We start from the raw sequence: 19,960 nt of genomic DNA, 5'->3' as shown, positions 1-19,960 counted from the left end.
TGAACAGAGAATTTGGCATCAAACCTAAATTAGCAAACCTTACCCGTTGAAACACTCACAAACACCACATCAAAAGTAAAGTTTCGGGATGATATATCGAAGGCATTCGACATAAAAACAGGTGGAAGGCAAGGTAATGGCTTGTTTCCACTCCTCTTAACTCTGCACTTGAGAAAATAGTAAGTGTGTGGAAACAAAAACTGAAAGAGCAGAAGCTATCACCAGTCAGACTGGGAACTAAAAACAAAGGTACTGAAATTCACTGTTTAGCATTTGCGAATGATTTTGCCATTCTCTCTGAAAATCTAACAAATGCTGGAATACAAATCAGTTTTAGAAGAAATATCCAACAAAGCAGGTTGAATATCTTAGAAAAATAAAATTTATGACAAATATAAAAAATGCTCTGGAATCCCTAGCAACAGATATTGGCCAGATAAAGATGGTAAATAAATTTAAATACTTGCGAGAAATTATTCAAGAAAATGGCTTAGAAAAAAATTTTTTTAGAACGGAGTACATAAAATGGAGAGTACTTGTGAAATAACAAGGAATATCTGCAACAAAAGATGCTTGTCTAAAAATTTGAAAATATGGCACTACAACACTGTCGTAAAACCAGAGTTTCTTTATGGAAATCAATGTTTAGTACTGAACTACGAATTATACAAAACTGAAGTCCTAAAAAGAAATTCGAAAAATATTTGGGCACCAAAAAATACAGAAGCAATGAAGAAGTTTATCGTAGCATTGAAAACATAAATGGAACACTACAAAAGAGGCAATTGCTATTTTTGGACACTTACAGAGAATGAACAGCAACAGGTTAACCAAACAGATTTTTAGATATCTTTGGGACAAGAAGTCAACAATATCCTGGACTCAAGAAGTTAGGAAAGATATGGAAAGAAACAACATGAGTGAGAAAGATGAAACAGAGATTTTCAAGAGAGAAGCGTAAAAAATTGAATGATTCCAAGGCAAGAGGGAGAAAAAGACAGTGTCAAAATTGTCCCAAAAGAGAAAAAGGATACGTAGTGAAAAGCTGAAAGCATACTAAAGGAAGAACAACGAAGAAGGAGGCACTGAAATTGGTGCGTGGTCCTTAGATGAGCCAAATGAAGGAAAAAAAACTTGAAGGTTAAAGAAAATAAAACTTAAGGAATTAAGAGCCCTTGCATAAGACTTCAGAATCAAAGGTTTGTACAAAATGAAGAAAGCAGCACTTGTTGAAGCTATAGAATGAATTTACTCAGCAGCAAATGATAGTGGTTTATTTAACTATGGAGACTTGTCTCAGAAAGCTTCTCGTGAACTGAAAAAAATAGCGAGGGAAAGCAGGGTCAAAGGTTACTCTGTAGTACATACAAAGAAAGGCCCACTGGACTTGGTGAACTCAGAAAAGGAACGTTTGGAAACAATTCGGCACATTCAATTCTCTACAGAGGTTTTCGAAGAAAAATAGCAATGGCGCAGCTCCACGAAAACAGGAAAACTAGCCCAAATCTTTCTGCTAAAAAAACTGTTCACTTCAGTGAAAGAAGACTGTTCACTTCAGTGAAAGAAAAGAAGCTACCACTCCAGATTCAAATCTGTGATTGTACAGTATTGTTAAAGAAATAACGTTTGGCAGACAGCTAGTATCATTACAATCAAAGACTCGAATCCCTTGTAACTAATGAAAGCTGTCAGAAAGGCTATACAAGCAGCTATAAATGCAGTAAGAAAATTGATTATGAGTAAGGGGACAAAATGAAAATAGTTGCTGAAAATGATTATAATCAAGCAATTTCATCGAAAAGAAATTTAAATTCAACGATTCACACCTACTTGACCAGATTGAAAGAATAGTAACATCCAATGATACAATGAAAATGTAAACACAAACACCACCAAATTTTACTTTGAGGTGTACGAAATACCTAGAGGTGAAGGTACAAAGGGAAACAAAAATAGTAAATATTGCTATAGACATAACTGGCAAGAGAAGTATAAACAAACTAACTAACAACGATAGTCTGTGCGGTCCTCGAACAATGATCACTAGAAACATACTTGTGCGAGGAACTGACAGATAATGACGTTCTCTACACTAGGAGAGGGAGAGCTCTGCGGGAAGGATTAGCAAAAGACTTGTGAGCGAGTCTAAGAATTGTGAAGAAGGTTTCAGTCTGGACAATATCGACGATGCTGCAGCTTTTTTTTGAATGTTTGGATTAAAGTTGTTTCCGCTGTTAGTTTTAACAGGCTAGTCCATTCCTCTGGCGGCGAAAAGGGAGCAACACTATTTGTACTTAAATAATGACCACCACAACGGCATTAACAATATGAATGGTTTTTTAGGCAGCATGTCTATAGCAAGACGTCTGACGAATCCTGCAATCACAAGGACAAATACTTCTGCAAAAAATATAAAGGAGATGTATGCAACTTGCGTTTAAGACCAAAACATGAACGTAAACAGCCAAGGATTTAATGCAGAAAGTGAAAGACACACAGTAGTGTCGATAGTTCGAGGGGAACGGGACCGGAACCACCTCGAACTGTCAAAAACTCGGACGATCGAAATTTAAATGGGAAAAAGAAATATTGTAATATTATGATATTGTAAGTAATACAACTCAAATTTGAACTTTATTAAAATGAAAGTATTTACACACGCATTTGCATTAGCAGAACAACAATAATTATTTATTTAGCCAAGTAATAGTGAAGTGTGTGCAACATTTCCTCGTGGCAGAGTGACGCCACCGGTGTCGCCTCAGGCTGCTGTTCCACGGAGCACATGGCGGCCTCGAGGGCAGCGCAGCCATCCGTGTGACTCGTCACCGGTGCATCCGCTGCCTCGTCACCCTCGCACTGCCGTGGAATGTCAGCCGTGTCAATTACAGAAGAGTCAGTTACTTCCAACTGTTGGTCCGGACTTAACCACTCGCCTCCTTACACCTCTTCACAGCCTGGCAATCCACTGATTAAATTACACAGTGGCTGATCGTCCTCATCTGCTGAATCTTCAGTTTCTGTGTCCGGCACACTTTCCTGTAGAATTTTCCTCCACGACTTAGAAATTGTTTCTGACTATTTCGCTCCAAGATTTGCTAATCCAGTACACAACGTCCTTCAAAGTCACTTTCTTCAAAGCTCCTACAATGCTTTCGTTGTCTTCGGAATGCAGCATTGACTGTAGCAATCGCCGTCGATACTTTAAAACATTCCAGAACGCCCTGATCCGTAGGCTGAATGAGACAGGTGACGTTCGGTGGGAAAAACAAGATGCGGATATCGTCGCTCTGCAGTTCTCCTGCACTCGGATATGAGGACGCATTATCCGTGAGCAAAATTGCTTTGCATGGCAGTCCCCTTCCTTTTAAAAAATTCTTGCAGTCAGGTACAAATGAGTTAAAAAACCAGTTCTTGAAGATTTCCTGAATCATCCTGGCATTATTCTGATTGACGTGTCGAGCCAGCCCACAGTAGCGGCGAAATTGTCATCTGCTTCCTGCAGCTGGTTTCTGAAAAACAAAGCTTTTTCTTGCAAGATTGGGCCAGAAATCAGAGGTCCCTTCTGTCTGTTGCGTAAACCACATGAACAATGTCGCACTTGTTTTTTGTAAGTCTGACTTCTTTATACTTCTTCGACTGAGAGATTCGTGTGAGCATTTCTGTGAAGAAAACTGTTCCAATTTAAGTCTCTTTCTTGGCCAGTCAGCAACCATTAAGTTCACCTACACTATATCCGAGAGCAAGTTTTTTTATTGTTTCTCCTTAGTGCTTCTAATTTGAGATGCAAAGGCACAAATTTCCTCTTTTTTATTACAGCATCATCTTTGTAAAGTGTACAACGGAACATATTGTATAGTACAGGTGCTGGGAACTACAGCAGCGTATGAACTCCCCAGTTTTGATCGGTAGCAGCTGGCACCAGTCGGGGTATTTCGTGCCATTCTGACGACAGATGTTCCTGCAACAGGGCAGCGAGCTAACCGTCGGTGTTGACTGCATTGTCGTCTGCTTTGTCACTGAGCTGTACTCTCCCTTTCATTATTTATCATGTCAGTGAAAAAAAAAGAAAGTAGATCATTGCAACCTCTTTTTTTCTTTTTTATTAAAGAGGCTCGGATTATTGGAAACTCGCACTATCGAGACTCTACTGTATTGTTTTGGTGAAAAATGCATGGGTAATCACAAGTGAGCGTGTGAAAAGATTTTAGAGTGCGAAAAGTGTAAAAAAATAACACAGAAGCAGCCTCGGCAGACACCTCTGGCTCCTCTGATTGCCAAAATTGCGCCGATGAGGGTGTGAAGGTAAGTGAAAACAAATGCTACATGCAAAGGAGAAAGACGTGGTGGTTACTGCAATAATATATGTACTTGCAATGGGAGTGGCACTAAAAAATTTAAAAATGCACTTACAAAGAATGGCACTACTTTTCCGATTTCAAAGCAGAACGAGATACAGGCATACACACGCCAAACTTGGCTGTGCACGACTTCAAAGGAAACACATACGAATTTAAGAACAATGAATTTTGCGAATGGTTGCTGTCACAGAGTAACAGGGGCTATACGTGTATAGTACACAATACAAAGACTTATGATACGTACTTTGTTTTACATTATTGTGTCAATAACACAATTAAGATCAAACCATTTACCAAGGAACGAAGATTATAATGCTAAAAATACCTTCCCTAAGGCTCAGAATAACTGACAGCATAAACCTTACCGTGTTCACTCGAATCTAATCGAAGCCGCACTAGAAAAATGAGACTAAACGAATGAAAAAAAACAAATTTCCGAATCCAAGCTGCACCTGAAATTTGAGGTTCTAAATTCAAGGGGAGAGAAAATTTTTGGACCACTCTAATGTGAGACACAATGAGGTCGAATGGATGAAGATACAGCTACAATAGTTTGGTTCGAGTTGTAAGCTTAACAGTTAAGCTTTACCAAGTAGCCATTGCTACGTCAATTAATCAAAGCGACTGTCACAGTCACATTATTTATTTAGTCGCCAACCGGTTTCAACCTGAGATGGGGTCATCTTCAGGGCAATTTCCACTGTAAAGTTATAATGTCAGTAAGTAATCATGTACAAGCAATCGCTGCTATCTCCACGCACCTATGTTGTCTAAACATTCATTGCTGTGTGTCAGGCATTATACAGGTACCCTTCCTTTTTCACGTGCTTCGTCTGGTTTGAATCGATTGCTTAGTTTGCTTTGATCTGATGGGTGCTGTTCTCTTTGTTATAGGTGTTTAAGTCACTCTAAGCTGGAAATGCATTATTGTACTGTGTCATGCACTGTTTGTCGCATACTGACAATGAGTGTTTACAACCTGTCCCCAATTGCGGCATGGCTTGCTTTTGTGCACGCTACCGTGGCTTACAATAAAAAAAAGAGGAATTGCCTCATAAGGGAAACAATGGCAAGGGACTGCCATTTGTTGTAACTTACACAGCTGCTTTCTTAGATAATGCCCAACAAAAACCAAATAATAGACAGCGTATGAGAGAAGATGTTGTGAACTGGAGTTTAGCGAAAAATTTCCTCCATTTGAAAATCTTTGCCGACGCCTCTTTAGTGCATTGCGTTCTGCACAGAAATTAAAGTCATCTTAGATTTAAAAATCTAGTCAGTTACTGAGATTCATTTCTGACTATCACTATTCAGCATAAGAATAATACGAATATAAACATGACATATGTATATTCTTCCGCATTTGCTGTTGTCTCACTCTAGCTTCATAGTAAAACAAATACATGGCATAATGTTCACATTCTTCTACCTTTTCTTTTAATTTATTTACGGACACACAGGTTTTGGAGCCAGTATTTATCTTTGTGCCTGAAAAGCATGCCTGTGTAGCGCTACATATATTTGACGGCAGAAGTTAGTTGTGGCGGCACCTGCCAATATTTTTCAGAACTTCCGCTTACTTTGCACTCGATTCTAAGCCGCAGGCGGTTTTTTGAATTACAAAAACCGGAAGTACGGCTTAGATCCCAGTAAATATGGTATCCAAGGCAATCTCGCGACGTTTTCCAAGACATTCAGTCTGAAAGAGCTGAAAAAAGGTTACTTTCCACACTTCTTCAATAAGCAAATCAAAATTACGTAGGGCGACTTCCAGCAAACTAGTACTACGGTGTTGACATTGTGATATGTAAGGCTAGAAAAGCATTCTTAGAATGGCACGCTCAGGAAGTGGGTGAAAATTACGGGTTTGACTTCCAGAAGGAATTCTCAGAGTATTTCCATTCTGACGACATATTGCGCCTCAGCTGCCTTGAATTTAGGAGATATTTCCTGCATATTAGAAACGTTGATCCTTTCCAGTAGTGTTTGTATGAATACATTGAACCTAATTGCTGTAGTCAAACATCAAAAGAAGGAAATGTTCAGCAAAAAGTAAATTGTGTGGTTGAATTCGTTTCCTAATGTCCAAAGGCATTGAACGGTGGAGAAGTTACAAAATGTGGCACAAATGTTGACAGCTAGAACGCAAACACAAAAACAGTTTACCAGTATCACAATTGCTTCTGGCACGGCTGTCCAGTGTGTTATTCACCCGATACTATCGACAACGGTCAACAATGAAACCATGGATCTCTTAGAACTCACGCAAGAGTTGGGGTGCGCCGGTTGTAACTGTGTCGAAATATGGAGCTGTAAGTGGAAAAATTCTAAAGAGAACGTAAATGTCATAGAACTCCCGAATCTTAGAGATGTCTTTCAGCGCGAGAACAAATGCTGCTAAATTCAACGTTTCAGGCAAGAAGCTGCGATATATAGACATGGGCAGGCTATATAGTCGTGTGAAGTTAGCACCCCTTTTTCAAGAAATATACATTTTTTTCACAGTTCTTGATAGATTTAGCATAGCTCTAGAGTTCTTTGTACAAAATTGCAACAGTTCTGCAGAATTTAGCGAAGAAAACAATATTCGAAAAAAGTTCGTATCTAAAACATTTTTTGTCAATTTTCGCAAAAATTAAACTTGTACAACAGTTCTGAGGACAGTTCTGAACAGAACACCAAGAGCTCTATCGAAAATCCTACTAATATCTTTTTGTGGCGATGATAGTTTATACGGTAACTGCTTTGATGTTAGACCCACTTTCTCCACATGAAAAAGTAAATTCGTTCAACAGTTTTGATGAACACTTCTGGTTAACACCTCAAGACTTCTATCCATAATCATAACATTTTTTGTGGTTATAATAGTTTGCATGGTAATTGATTAATTGTGGGTCACATTACTCAAAAAAAAAATTGTATCTGGATAGCATTGTAAGAGTTCTATCGAAAATACTAGTAACATATTCTGTGCAGGTAATTGTTTACGTAGTAACTGCATTTAATAAGGAATGCTTATGAGCATTTCCCGTGAAGTTTGAACCCCTTTTACGATAAATATAATTTTTTTTCATAGTTCTGCAGAATTTCAGGAAGAAAACAGTAACTCGGCAAAATTTTGGTATGGTAAAAAATTATTTGTCAGTTTGGAAAAAATAAATTTGTATAACAGTTCTGAATAGCACCGGAAGAGTTGCATTGAAAATGATAAGAACATTTTTGTGGCGATAATAGCTTATACAATAATTGTTTTAATCTGATACTTTCTCTACTATAGCAAAATTCTTAGAATAGTTCTGATGACAGTTCTGAATATTACCCACGGAGTTCTACCAAAAACTATAATAACATTATTTGTGATGATGACATTATAGGAGATAATTAATGTGGGACTCACTTTTGTCATGTAGAAGTAATAAATTCGTACAAAAGGTCTCATGACATTTCTTAATACGACCCTAAGAGTTCTACCGACAACTGTAATAACATTTTTTGTGGGGTTAACAGTTAATGAGATAATAGCATTTTTGAGAGACCCACTTGGTCTACATTATAATAAATTGGCACAACCCTTTTGCTGACAGTTCTGGATAGCACTAAAGAGTTCTTTTAAAAAAAACCATAACATTTTTATGGTGCCAGTAGATTATGAAATAGATTGTGTGTTCACTCTGCAGTGGGTGTGCGCCGATGTGAAACTTACTGGCAGATAAAAACTGTGTGCCGGACCGGGTCTCTAACCCCAGGCTATGACGAAGGAATATCGTCACAATATCCTTTCGTCTAGGAGTGCTTCTTGTGCAATTTTCGTAGGACAACTTGTGCAAAATTTGGAACGCAGGAGATAAAGTACTGCTGGAAGTACAGCTATGAGGACGATCGTAAATTCTCACTTTTATTTTGGAAAACCTAAAATCGAAAACCCAGATGTATATTCTACTAAATACAAGAAGTCTAAATGTTCAGCACTGTACAAATGCCAGTACACCTTCTTAAGACTAACTGCAGTAACTGTAGGTGGAAGTGTGGGATGTGCACGCTTAGATGATTCAAGGAGAGAAGGCTGGTCAGTGCAAAACAAACAGATGGTGAGAGAGCAGATACATTCACGCGCGCCACTAACCAGATGGCGTCACATCTGTCGAGAAGCGCACCAGAGGTACAATGAGCTGTGGTGGAGTGCTGTTGGCGTGGTTACTATGCAACTTACTTGATGGACACCAATACACCGTTATATTAATGTACAGTACTTGAGAAACAATGTCATTCACACACTCTGAGCTCCAGTATGAGACTAAATTACCGCCCTAGTGATAAGAAGCCTATGTACCTGACCGATTACATATCGTCGTGTTATAAGAAAGAGAGAAAAATACCAAGGGACACAAAATACGAATCCGGATAAATCGGAAATCCGAAATAGTGAGGAACAATTAAACGAGGTTCTTGTTTACGAATTTCGAACCCCTTATTAACACTAATACTATATCCCCTCAACATAACACACCCATCAGTTATGTACTGACTTAGGATTTAAACATACTACTTAGTTCGTATGTACAATATATTCATTTACATATACTTACATTTCTATACATTGTAAAGACTTCTGACTTTCGCTATAGTGAAACTCATCAAACTTCCACACTTCCTTTCTAACTAGAACACATGTTTACAACAATATTAACGATAGCAATTTCAAATTTATTCGTTACACACAGCACATGTTTTTATGTATCCTAGCGTCTGGTGATGTTGCCACATGACTTTCACCCATGAGGGTCCTGGGCATATTTTTAGCTGTTAGTGGGTCCTGGATGTCATGACATCTCAAAACAATTACTGTTTTACGTAATAAAATTCATCTGGTTCTTCCTGATTCTAAAAATATACACTTCATGTATGCCTTTCATTGTTGTATGATTCAGTATTGACGCTAATGCTCTCTTGAGATATGAGCCGATTGCTCGTTTTTATCCACTGTGCCCTTCCGTATTTCATTTCAGCGATTAATTTATTTGTTTATCAATGTAGTAAGTATTACAAAGCTAATCCAGAATGTAAACTGCACTTAAATTCTGTTTGAACTCTTTAATCGTCAGTGTCTACTGTCTGAACGTCAAATATCAGATTAATACACTGCGCCTGGTTGCATTATTTTACAGGAATTTTATTATTTTAAGTGGGATGTAGTAGATCATGTTGAAGAAATCCAAAGCATATTGTTCGAAGAGCATAATATTCGAAATTTACCTGTACCAATAGGTGCAGCCAAAGCAGCATTTGTGATGCTGTAATTACCTCATAGATAACGATATTTGTCTATTATAGTTTTGTATTCCAATCAGAATTTTGAGAGCATCAAAGCCTCATTTCAGCGTGAGAGAGGGGTAAAATCAATAGATGATATTGAATTGAAAGCCTTCATCAGTCTTGTTTTTAATTGTTGTTAACAAAAGTAACAGATAAAGCCTGGAAGATCTGTGTGGAACTGATGGTGATGGCATTGAAAAATTTCACCTCGCAAATGAACATAAAACGTTTCAAATTTATTCTGGAGAGCCTTAGATTTTACAGTCGCGCTATTCGTGATGAAAGGAGACAATTAGACAAGCTAACAGCTATTTGGGAAATATTTACTGTGTTTGTACGCAACTACCATAAATCTTACACCCTTGGAGAAAATGTTACAGTAGACAAGAAGCTGGAAGGATTCTGTGGAAGGTACAATTTTCGCCAATATGTATCAATCAAAACAAACGAGTATGGATTATTTTTAAGTGTGGATTCTTAAGTATTTTACCTGTACAATTTGGAAATATACGCTGTGTTGCAACCAGAAGGATTTATCAACTGAGCAATAAACATTTTGATGTTTTGTGACTGTGTAAACCTACATATGTCAGGTCGAAATGTGAAAGCGGACAACTGGTTTACTAGTACTGGAATGATTATAGAGCTATGAAGGAAGAATTTTTCTTTTGTTGGCATGATGAAGAAAAACAAGTGTGGAGATTTCTCTAGAGTTTGCCATCAGTAAAAGAAGGGCTGCCCACATTTCCTTTTTTGGCTTCCACAAGACTGAACTCTGGTTTCCTCCGTACCTAAAAAGGGGAAGTGTGTGATCCTGGAATCACGTTTGCATGAAGGTAATTCGATAGATGCTGACATTGTAGATAAACGGAAGCCATCCACCATACATTTTACAATAGCGGTAAGTGTGGTATTTTCACAGCGGATAAGCCGAATGCTTTGTACAACGCTGCAAGAAATGTGCGCTGCTGGTCAATGGTTGTATTTTTGTAATGATCAGTATAGTTGGAATCTATGCACAAGTGATTTATTGTGGCAACAGTAAGAATTGTATCAGAAGGAAAGGGTTCCTGAATCAGCTATGTTATACAATGTTGTTTTCTTCGCTAAATTCTGCAAAACTATTGAAATTTTGTACAGAGAACTCTAGAACTATGGCACATCTAAAAATAACTGTGAAAAATATGTATATTTCTCAAAAAAAGGGGTGCTAACTTCACACGACTAGGCTATATCCGACAGTGCTGTTTTACGACGATTATCTGTTGGTCATCCCGTACAGATATTGAGGCCACAAAAATATGACGACGAATGATTTTGTTTTGTTGAATGCAAAGTGCTTGTGCTTCACGGCTTGTACCACTCTGTGCTTCCAGTTAAGCACGAAAAGCTTTTGTTTGCTCTACGTTCGAGAAGTGTAGAAGAAAAGCCTGATAGTAGTTGCAACCGTAGTGACGATGAGCGAGCATTTGTATGAACTTTGAGAACTATAGAGCTCAACAAAGCCATCGAGAAGGCTACACGATACAGGAAATTTACGAGGTGTGGCACTTTGAATGGGAAAGTAATTGACTGTCCACAAACTACGTTAAAACCTTCATGAAGGTCAAACTAGTCCTTGGGAAGGTAATTAGAAGTCTAACGAAGAATACGGTCGAATTATCGAGGGAAAGCAAGACATCACGCATGACGTTAACAATACTGAACCGAATGCTGGCAAGCGGGCTGTGGCCAAAATAAGCAGTTCCCTCTGGGGAAAATTCGGCCAGAGACAGAACTAGTCACAAACAGAATTTATAGACAACACTGAGCAATGGTACGAGCTCTTACTCGAAATAAAAGAGAGACAACTAACTTCATACCGAGCTACGAAGAAATAACAAGTCTGAAAAGAAATATTTTTTGGAGGTCGCTTGAAATTTTGTAACTGACTTATGTACTTTTCAACGACCATTTCAAAAATGCAATCCAATTTTTTCTGTATCGTCAGGCTTTCTCACAAAAAAGGAGTACTTTTAGGTATAGTAACAATAAAACTTTATTTATAAGTAAGTTCTAAACTAGATTTCCTGTACATTTCCACTTCTCTTTAAGCTCATAAGTCATTATAATAATGCTTTCACTTTCTGTCAAAGCTCCTCTTATTGTTTCTCCAGCTGTGGGCTCGTTGAGTATAATTACTTTTTATAACCCAGTAGTAGTCCGCTATCATGTTGACGTTCAATCTTCCTTGATATATTCTTTCCATTTCTTGGATGTCTTGATGGAATCTTTCGCCCTGCTCTTCACTTACATCACCAAGGTTTGCAGGGAAGTAGTCAAAGACATGAGTGGAGAAAATGAACTTTAATGCTCACGTTACAGCCCAGCTTCTTAACCCAGATAACCCTGACGTCCTTCTGGAAGGACGACGTCACTCAGTGTTGAAATTATTTATTTTTGCGAATAACGCATTGTTGCAACGGACTGTGATGCATTGTTATATGAAGTAGGCAGAGCCATTTGCGCGCTGCGACAGTCAGTTTGACGGTGTCGATCATAGTGAGTGAGAAACTGTCTTGAAGATAGGGCCGATTTTACCATGGACGAACTGACTGACCTTGTCATCGATGGGTACGTATATTTTCTTTCATATTGCGTCAATAATTCTTAAACTTTTCATATAATATCTTGAAGAATTAACCTATATTATTTATGGGTTTATATTACGATTGAAAGTTTTCGTCAGTTGTAATTCAATTATGTTTTCAACCGTCCTTCCAGAAGGACGTCAGGGTAATGTGTTGTCATTCTGTATTCACATAAAACGATGCACACTGGTGGAACTTTTGGACATGTTAGAATCAAAAGATGAGGAAATACCCAATACTGGTGTGAATGTAACATTACACCCTCCTCTAAATTCAACTGATGACGTAACAGATGAAGATTCTGGTGCTGAAGAAAATCCAAGTGTAGATAAATTACCAGCAAGTCATCTCAATGCTACTGCGCTTTGTGATTTGGCCATTTTTACCAACGGTAATGCTGTGAATGCAACAAGGAAACAATCCTTCACCTCTGATGTTGTTTCAGGACCCTCCAGCAGTACAAAAACAGCAACAATAACAACAACCACAAACCAGCAAGGCTATCGAAGAATAAAGTTCTAAACCTCAAGAAATATAACTGGAAAAGTTGTGAAATTGTTAATCCAACACCTGCATGGCCTCTAATGTTCACAGTTGGAATGAAGAAAGGGCGAACACCGCTTGAATATTTCCAACTGTTTTTTGATAACGAAGTGCTTCTAATGATGGTCACATACACAAATCAGTACGCAGCCAAGAGAAATACACTAGGCGATTGTTCAGAAGATGAGATGTTGGTGTTTATTGCAATACTTCTGCTAAGTGGATATGTAACATTGTCACGCACAAAGATGTACTGGCAATCACATAAAGACAGTCACAACGACCTCGTAACAAATGCCATGTCCAGAGATCGATTTGACTTCATCTTTTCCAATTTGCATGTATGCAACAATGACAATTTAAATAAATCAGACCGCTTTGGGAAAATCCGCCCATTACTGTGTATGCTGAATAATAGATTCAAACAATTTGTGCCTCACGTGCGGCATCATTCTGTCGATGAATCGATGGTCCCATACTTCGGAAGTCACGGGTGCAAACAATTCATAAAAGGGAAACCAATCCGATACGGATTCAAATTTTGGTGTGGAGGCACAAGTGGTGGATATATTATTTGGCTCGAACCCTACCAAGGACCTGGTACGTGTAGTAAGGATTATGAAACGAAAGTATGGGGTACGGTGTGGTAATGACTTATGTTGACCAGTTACTTCCACATGTTCCATATCGGATATACTTTGATAACCTCTTCACCAGCGTTGAATTACTACATGACCTAAAAGAGAGGGGCGTGGAAGCAACAGGAACAATAAGAGGAAACAGAGTTAAGAATTGTACTCTATTACCTGTAGAAAAAATGATAAAAGAAAATAGAGGATCATATGAAGTTTGTTCTGACTCAGCATCCGGGATTTCCATTGTACGTTGGAATGACAACAATGTTGTTACTGCAGCCACCAACTTTGACAGAGTGCAACCACTACGCTCTGTAGCAAGATTTTCCAGGGAACAAAAGAAAAGGATTAGCGTGCCTCAACCTAACTTATTACACTCCTACAATACTCATATGGGAGGCATAGATCGAGCTGACCAAAATGTATCTCTACATAGATGCTCTATAAGAGGGAAAAAGTGGTATTTCCCGATCATTGCACATTTTATAGACATTGCAGAGCAAAATGCCTGGGATCTTTACAAGAACAACAAAGAACCCATAGATCATCTGACATTTCGTCATCGAATTGTCACTGCAATTCTTGAAAGTCACAAAAGAGTCACTACCAGCAGAGGACGTCCTAGCAAGAGGGCAAAACTAGATTCTAGATTTGATGGAAGAGAATATTATGTTGCTGAATTACCAATGGATGAACTAACAAAAAAGAAGAAGCAGCTGAAATGTCGAAGTTGCCACAAAAAAACTACTATGTGCATAAAATGTGACGAACCACTTCATGTTTGTTGCTTTTTGTCTTATCATACTAGTGCATAAAATAAGTGTATAGGTTATTTTCTTTGTTTTTTGTATTTATTAGCTGTTTTAGCCTATAATTCAAATTTATTTATGTTTATTTGAAAGTATAAAAACCGAAACAAGTTAATTGCGCAATGTCATATACTTTAAAAACATGTTCCCTTATTGTCCTGACGTCCTCCTGGAAGGACGACCATTTTTGGAAATACTAAATAAAAATAAATACTCAAACTTGTTTTTACTTTCTTCCTTACAACCTTGTGAATGAATGTAGGTAAGATATAAATCAATTTTGGGGGAAAAAAAAAAAAAATCAGGACTATCTGGGTTAAAGTTGTCGAGCATGTCTGCGACAATTGTCTTGTAGTTTGGATCTCTCGTGTTTCCTAGGAAACCTGTAACACCTAATTTAAAAGATTTCCATGCTGTCTTTTCTTATGTTTCCATTTTGTCCACAAACTTGGGATCTGTAATTAGTTTCCTAATGTCTGGTCCGACAGATTCCTTCCTTTAACTTTGCCTCGGATAAACCAGGAAACTGTCCACAAAGCTATCTGAAACATTCCCCTTCTTTTGGCAATGCCCTAAATTGTTTCATCAGTCCCAACTTAATGTGAAGTGGTAGAAGTAACACCTTTTTGGGATCCACAAGGCTTTTCCTATCAGCATTCTTAACCCTTACCTGTAAGGTTTTTCTGAAGGGCCCACCTTTTTTGATGTAGTGTTGCTTTCTATCTCTACTTTCCCATTCACAGAGAAAGCAAGGGAACTTTGTATAGCCCTTTGTTGACCAAACGGCATTGAAATCAATTTTAAATCAGCACGTGATGTTCATTTGTGGTCTGAATAGCAGTGTTTTCTTCAAGCCAGTTCAAGGCCTGCGTAACAATGTTTTAAGTAAACTGAGTGTCCAACTGGTATAGAAGCGTACTTATTGCCGTTGTGTGGAAGTACTGCTTTAAGGCTTTTTTTGCTCTGAAGAATCAATAAAAAGTCTCCACTCATCAGAAACATATTCTAGTTTGAAACGTGCCATTAGTCCAGGGGGGAACATCAATGCAAAACACCATGTCACCTTCTTGAGGGAAGAAAGATACAAACTCCTTTTCCCTCGATCGATACCAAGAAAAGGATCTATCCAGTGCCAATATATGTTTATCTTTCAATCTAGATCCTAAAACGTCTGCCGATTCTTTAGAAAGGCCTAGGTCTAAATCGTTCAGTTCAGTTTGTGAGAACGGAATGGGATCGGTTGTGCCAGAATCGTAGCAATCTCTGTCTTCTTGCACTGCAAGAACAAGAATAGCAGTCATCATCATGATTTTTGGGCTCCTCCCAACCATTGGCATTCCATAATGTACAGACTGCTTTTTACATTGAAACCATTGCCTCAGTTCTTCAACACACACTGAACAAACTGTGTGGGGCCCAAGGCTTATCTTGATCACCTAACTTTACACCAAAATAGGCAAAATATACCTTTTCAACATAATTGGAAATGTTTCTTTGTTGCTTTTTAACGGTGTAGTTACCACAAATGTAGCACAAGCAATGTGGCGAATTTATACATCCTCTGATAGCCACTGTCCATAGAACAACTTCACAGCACAAGGAAACAGTCACTAACTTAAAGCACCAGCAACAACATCACGTGAACATCACAGAGTGAAGAGGTACTGTGAACTGGAGGACAACAGCAGAAGCTCACTGCTCGGTGATGGTGGGAGAAGGGGCAGCGCGACATACAGGCACTGAAGAAAATACTGCTGGTTTCTCCTGATTACTCTTATTTTGCATACATCTAGTATAAAAATGGCTAAATGACAGTTTACGGAGACCCTAAAAACCAATACTCAAACTTACTAGAGTGCTGAAATATCGAAAAAAGCTAAAACTAGAGAAGCTGTTTCTGAAACAACTGTACCTGATGGAATTTTTTCACTAATTTTCCTGGAATCAGACCTGTGTAATCCAAGTTATATATCAGTACAATGTCTAAGATTGTACAAGTACCAACCTATTTATGTCCACCTTCACCACTTCCAACACTAGAATGAGGCCGTACGATATGCTCGATAGATTAGGTGATAAAATTGTGTCCTAAGACACCGACACTCTTGTTTATATTGACGATGGTACGAATACTGTAGAAACAGGTTGCACACTTTGTGAATCGACTGACGAGTTTGGTAAAGATGATTACAGTATTGAATGGACAGGAACAGGACCACACAGTTGTGCATACAAAACGTACAGAGGTAAACAGACTACCAAAATTACAAGGCTTCACTCTTAACTACTGCAGTGCTAAAGGTTTTGAATATGGGAACAATGGCCGAGCTGGTACATGGTTCACAAGACAAAGTCATAATAACCAACGATATGATAACCACACACAAGAAAACAAAGAACTTTGTAAGTACAGCTATAGGTAAGGAATTTAACTAACTACGAAAGCTTATGGATTTAGAAGAGAATACAGAATAATTGATACACTTCCCTGGGTGTTATTAATTAATAATGAAATAAAATCCATTTGTATAAATAGAATACAGCTATGCTTTCCGCAAGATTACAGAATGCATTGGTGATACTGATTGTTGCTACAGATTGTTGCTGGATGATAAAATAGAGATAACTGGAGACACATCTATCAACCAGTAAATAATTGCGGTGACTTGTAAGCACATCACAACTGTCTGATTTTAAAGGGTGGACACCCTCAAATTTTCGCGTGTCGTTGCAGAAAGTCATTGCAAAAATGCGCTCGCCAGAAAGTGGTAGCTAAACAGCGACCACGAAAAAGTTCCTGCCAAGCGACAACTGAGTGCTGCCTGGAAATCTCAAGAAAGTGACCACAAAAGTGAACGCAAAATGCCGTTGCAGAAAGGTGGCTGCCGTCTTTTCGTCTAAAACATGCGGGTTCGTGCCATACCGCTGCCCTTACTTAAAATCGCCACGATTTCGCAAAAAAATTACTGCTAAGAAGTGGCGGACATCTTTTGCGCAAAACGATGTGAGTTCAAAGAGGCGACCACTTTTACGCAAAATGTTTTAAAATCTGCAGTGATAAGATGCGGAAAATTTTTATGCGGAAACTATGTAAATATTTTTACGTGGAAAACATGTGGAAATGATGAAAATAGTCTTGTCGATACAGTTTTCTTTAAGACTAACGGCGAATTTTTAAAAAGGAAATTGGAAATATTTAAGAGAAAATTAAAGTGGAAATTTTATAAGACAAAACTATTTTTACAAAATATGTGTGGAAACGTTTTTTCAGAAAAACCTTCGTGGAAACATTTTTTCAGAAAAAAACTTCGTGGAAACATTTTTTCAGAAAAAACCATTGTGGAAATATTTTTTCAGAAACAAACACTTTCAATATTTTCTAGTGAAAAACACGCCGAAATATTTTTAAGTCAAAAACATGTGGTGTCCCATCCTAACGCCTATACTACTGGCATAGTTTGAAACAGTGCTATAAAACGGAAAGAAATCAGGTAACGAAATTTCAAATAAAGCATTGACTCGACAATGCACAGTGAACTGCAGGTTTGTAGATGAGACAAACTTATCCCATCATTCAGTAAGGAATTTGTTTTTAACATCAACCATTCCCGATCTGAAGATAAAGTGGATAAAAGAGGGGATAAGAGGGAACTAAGTCCCACGAGAGGTATATCAAGGTTAACTACTACCAGTGCAGATTGAAACTGCGTGCCGGACCGAAACTAGCTTGGGAACTTTTCGTTTCACTGAGAAGTGCTCCACCATGAGCTACCCAAACACGACTCACACCCCGTCCTCACTGCTTTACTTCCGCCAGTACCTCGGCTCCTACCTTCCAAATTCTGCACACTCCTCTGCAGAGTGAAAATCTCACTCTGGTAATATCAATGCCTTAACGCAGCAGTACACAATTATGTCTAGTGTTAATCTGGTCGGTAAATTGGTTGGAAATCTATTTATTGTGCTGCGACAAGCTGGAGGTGCTCTGCCCCCTACGATTCTTTCTCGTGTGCGCCATGTTCAAAGGGCAGTAGGCAGTAGTTACCTCAAAGCAAACGAGAGCAGGAAAATAGGCATAAGAGAACTACAGCTGTAGTATGAGCACTACTTCTGACCAATGGCTGGTTAAAGCAAATTTCTTTTGCTCGTTCCTGGTCTGCGCATAAAAATCATACTCCCTTAGAGCAAACTATCCCTCCTGAAAGGAGTGCGACATTGTGATTTGTATCATTGGAAAATTCAGCCTCTAGCCGTTTTGTTTGCTCTGTGCCTATAAAACCTATTATCGCATTATCTGCACGTGTACCTCGAAGGAAGCCCAGTTTCACAGTTTAAGGTCCACGACAGTGTTCACCTTCAATCTCGATGGTGCGAACCTTTGTGACCACCGGGATGTGCTGTTTTTCATTTGGTGCTTGTTGTTCAAGTTAATTATCTGTCCTGAACATTTCTCTAATGTCGACGATGTCTATTTTGTTATATGTAATACGTGTGTCCCATAGGAGGTTTATATCTGTACTCACTTTCTGTAGCCCTCCTCATGAAGATGGTGAAACATTAGCAGCTAATATATTCCCCCATCAGAACTGTTAATAATATCCAATGAGCCTCACTGCAGACTGAATGTGAGATCTCGCACTCAAGAGGTTTCCTGTGAGAACTTCCACACAGCTGTATACTCATTCACGTGACATGTAGGTTTCGTTGAATAACAATGCACTGACACCGTGGCTCCGAACCCACTTCCTTTGGAACTAATTTCTAAGATGCGTAAACACCATCAAGAGCAGCAGTTACATTAAATACACATATAAAACGAAGAAATAATTTTTCCTGAAAACTGCAAGCTCAGCTTTATCGAAAATTTCAAAAATGCTTAAATTAGAAGTTTTTAGTGTAACATTTGGTTGACGCGGCACTGAGTGTACAAGTCGGCAGCACTCACCGCAGGTGAGAGACGGTCGCGTCGTCTGGTGGCGGCAGAGTGTGGCGGGCAGCCACGGCAGGAGAGCGTCCGGGGTCGCCGAGTGGCAGGGCTGGGACTGCTGGAGCCACGGCCCGCGCTGCAAACAGGGGGCGGCTGTTCAGAGTGGGGGGCAAACCACAGCCCGAACGTAGGGGACAGCGACTGTGCTGCACTGACAGCACGACTGCTGGGCAGAACATTGGAAGCAGTTGAAGTCAGATAGCTCTGACTCGCTTGTGAGGTTATTTGGAACATAATGTATGGAAGCGGAATATCACTAACAGAGAGGAGGGGGGAGGGGGGAGGGCATAGGAGAGAAAAAAAAAAAAAAAAAAAAAAAAAAAAAAAAAAAAAAAAAAAAAATCGGCCAAGCTCAGTTATCAATTTACAAGGGTCATTCATTATGTAATGCCCCACTCTTTTTCCCCTCATAATGAACTTATTGTGAAGAGTCAGAATTTGGTGACATACATCAACACGTCTTGCCCGTGTCCACTGAAAGACTGACACACTCGTCCTCTTCAAAGTCTGTTCTCCGTAGAAAATCTTTTAAGCGGCCCAAAGAGATGGAAGTGCGAGGGTGCCAGGTCCGGACTGTAGCGTGCATTATCATATTAGAGCAAGATTTCTGCTGGATTCTTGTCCGATTGAACACGTCGGTAACGGTTCTCGTGTTAGAGTCTTCTCATATGGCCCTGAATTG

General features: G+C 38.9%; 1 protein-coding gene across 1 annotated transcript in view; it reads right to left on the bottom strand.

Annotated features, from left to right (window-relative positions):
* LOC124553927 (ankyrin repeat domain-containing protein 65-like) overlaps nt 1-19,960 on the bottom strand; it is a 445,704-nt gene that overhangs the window by 11,251 nt on the left and 414,493 nt on the right. Inside the window, exon 3 of the mRNA XM_047127949.1 lies at nt 19,237-19,354. Coding sequence (XP_046983905.1) covers nt 19,237-19,354 — 118 coding nt within the window. The remainder of the gene's footprint in view (nt 1-19,236; nt 19,355-19,960) is intronic.

This window comes from Schistocerca americana, chromosome 11 (genome assembly GCF_021461395.2).
Source record: "Schistocerca americana isolate TAMUIC-IGC-003095 chromosome 11, iqSchAmer2.1, whole genome shotgun sequence".
NCBI classification, from domain to species: domain Eukaryota; kingdom Metazoa; phylum Arthropoda; class Insecta; order Orthoptera; family Acrididae; genus Schistocerca; species Schistocerca americana.
Note: the sequence above shows the minus strand (reverse complement) of the source record. Positions and strands in the feature narration are given on the sequence as shown.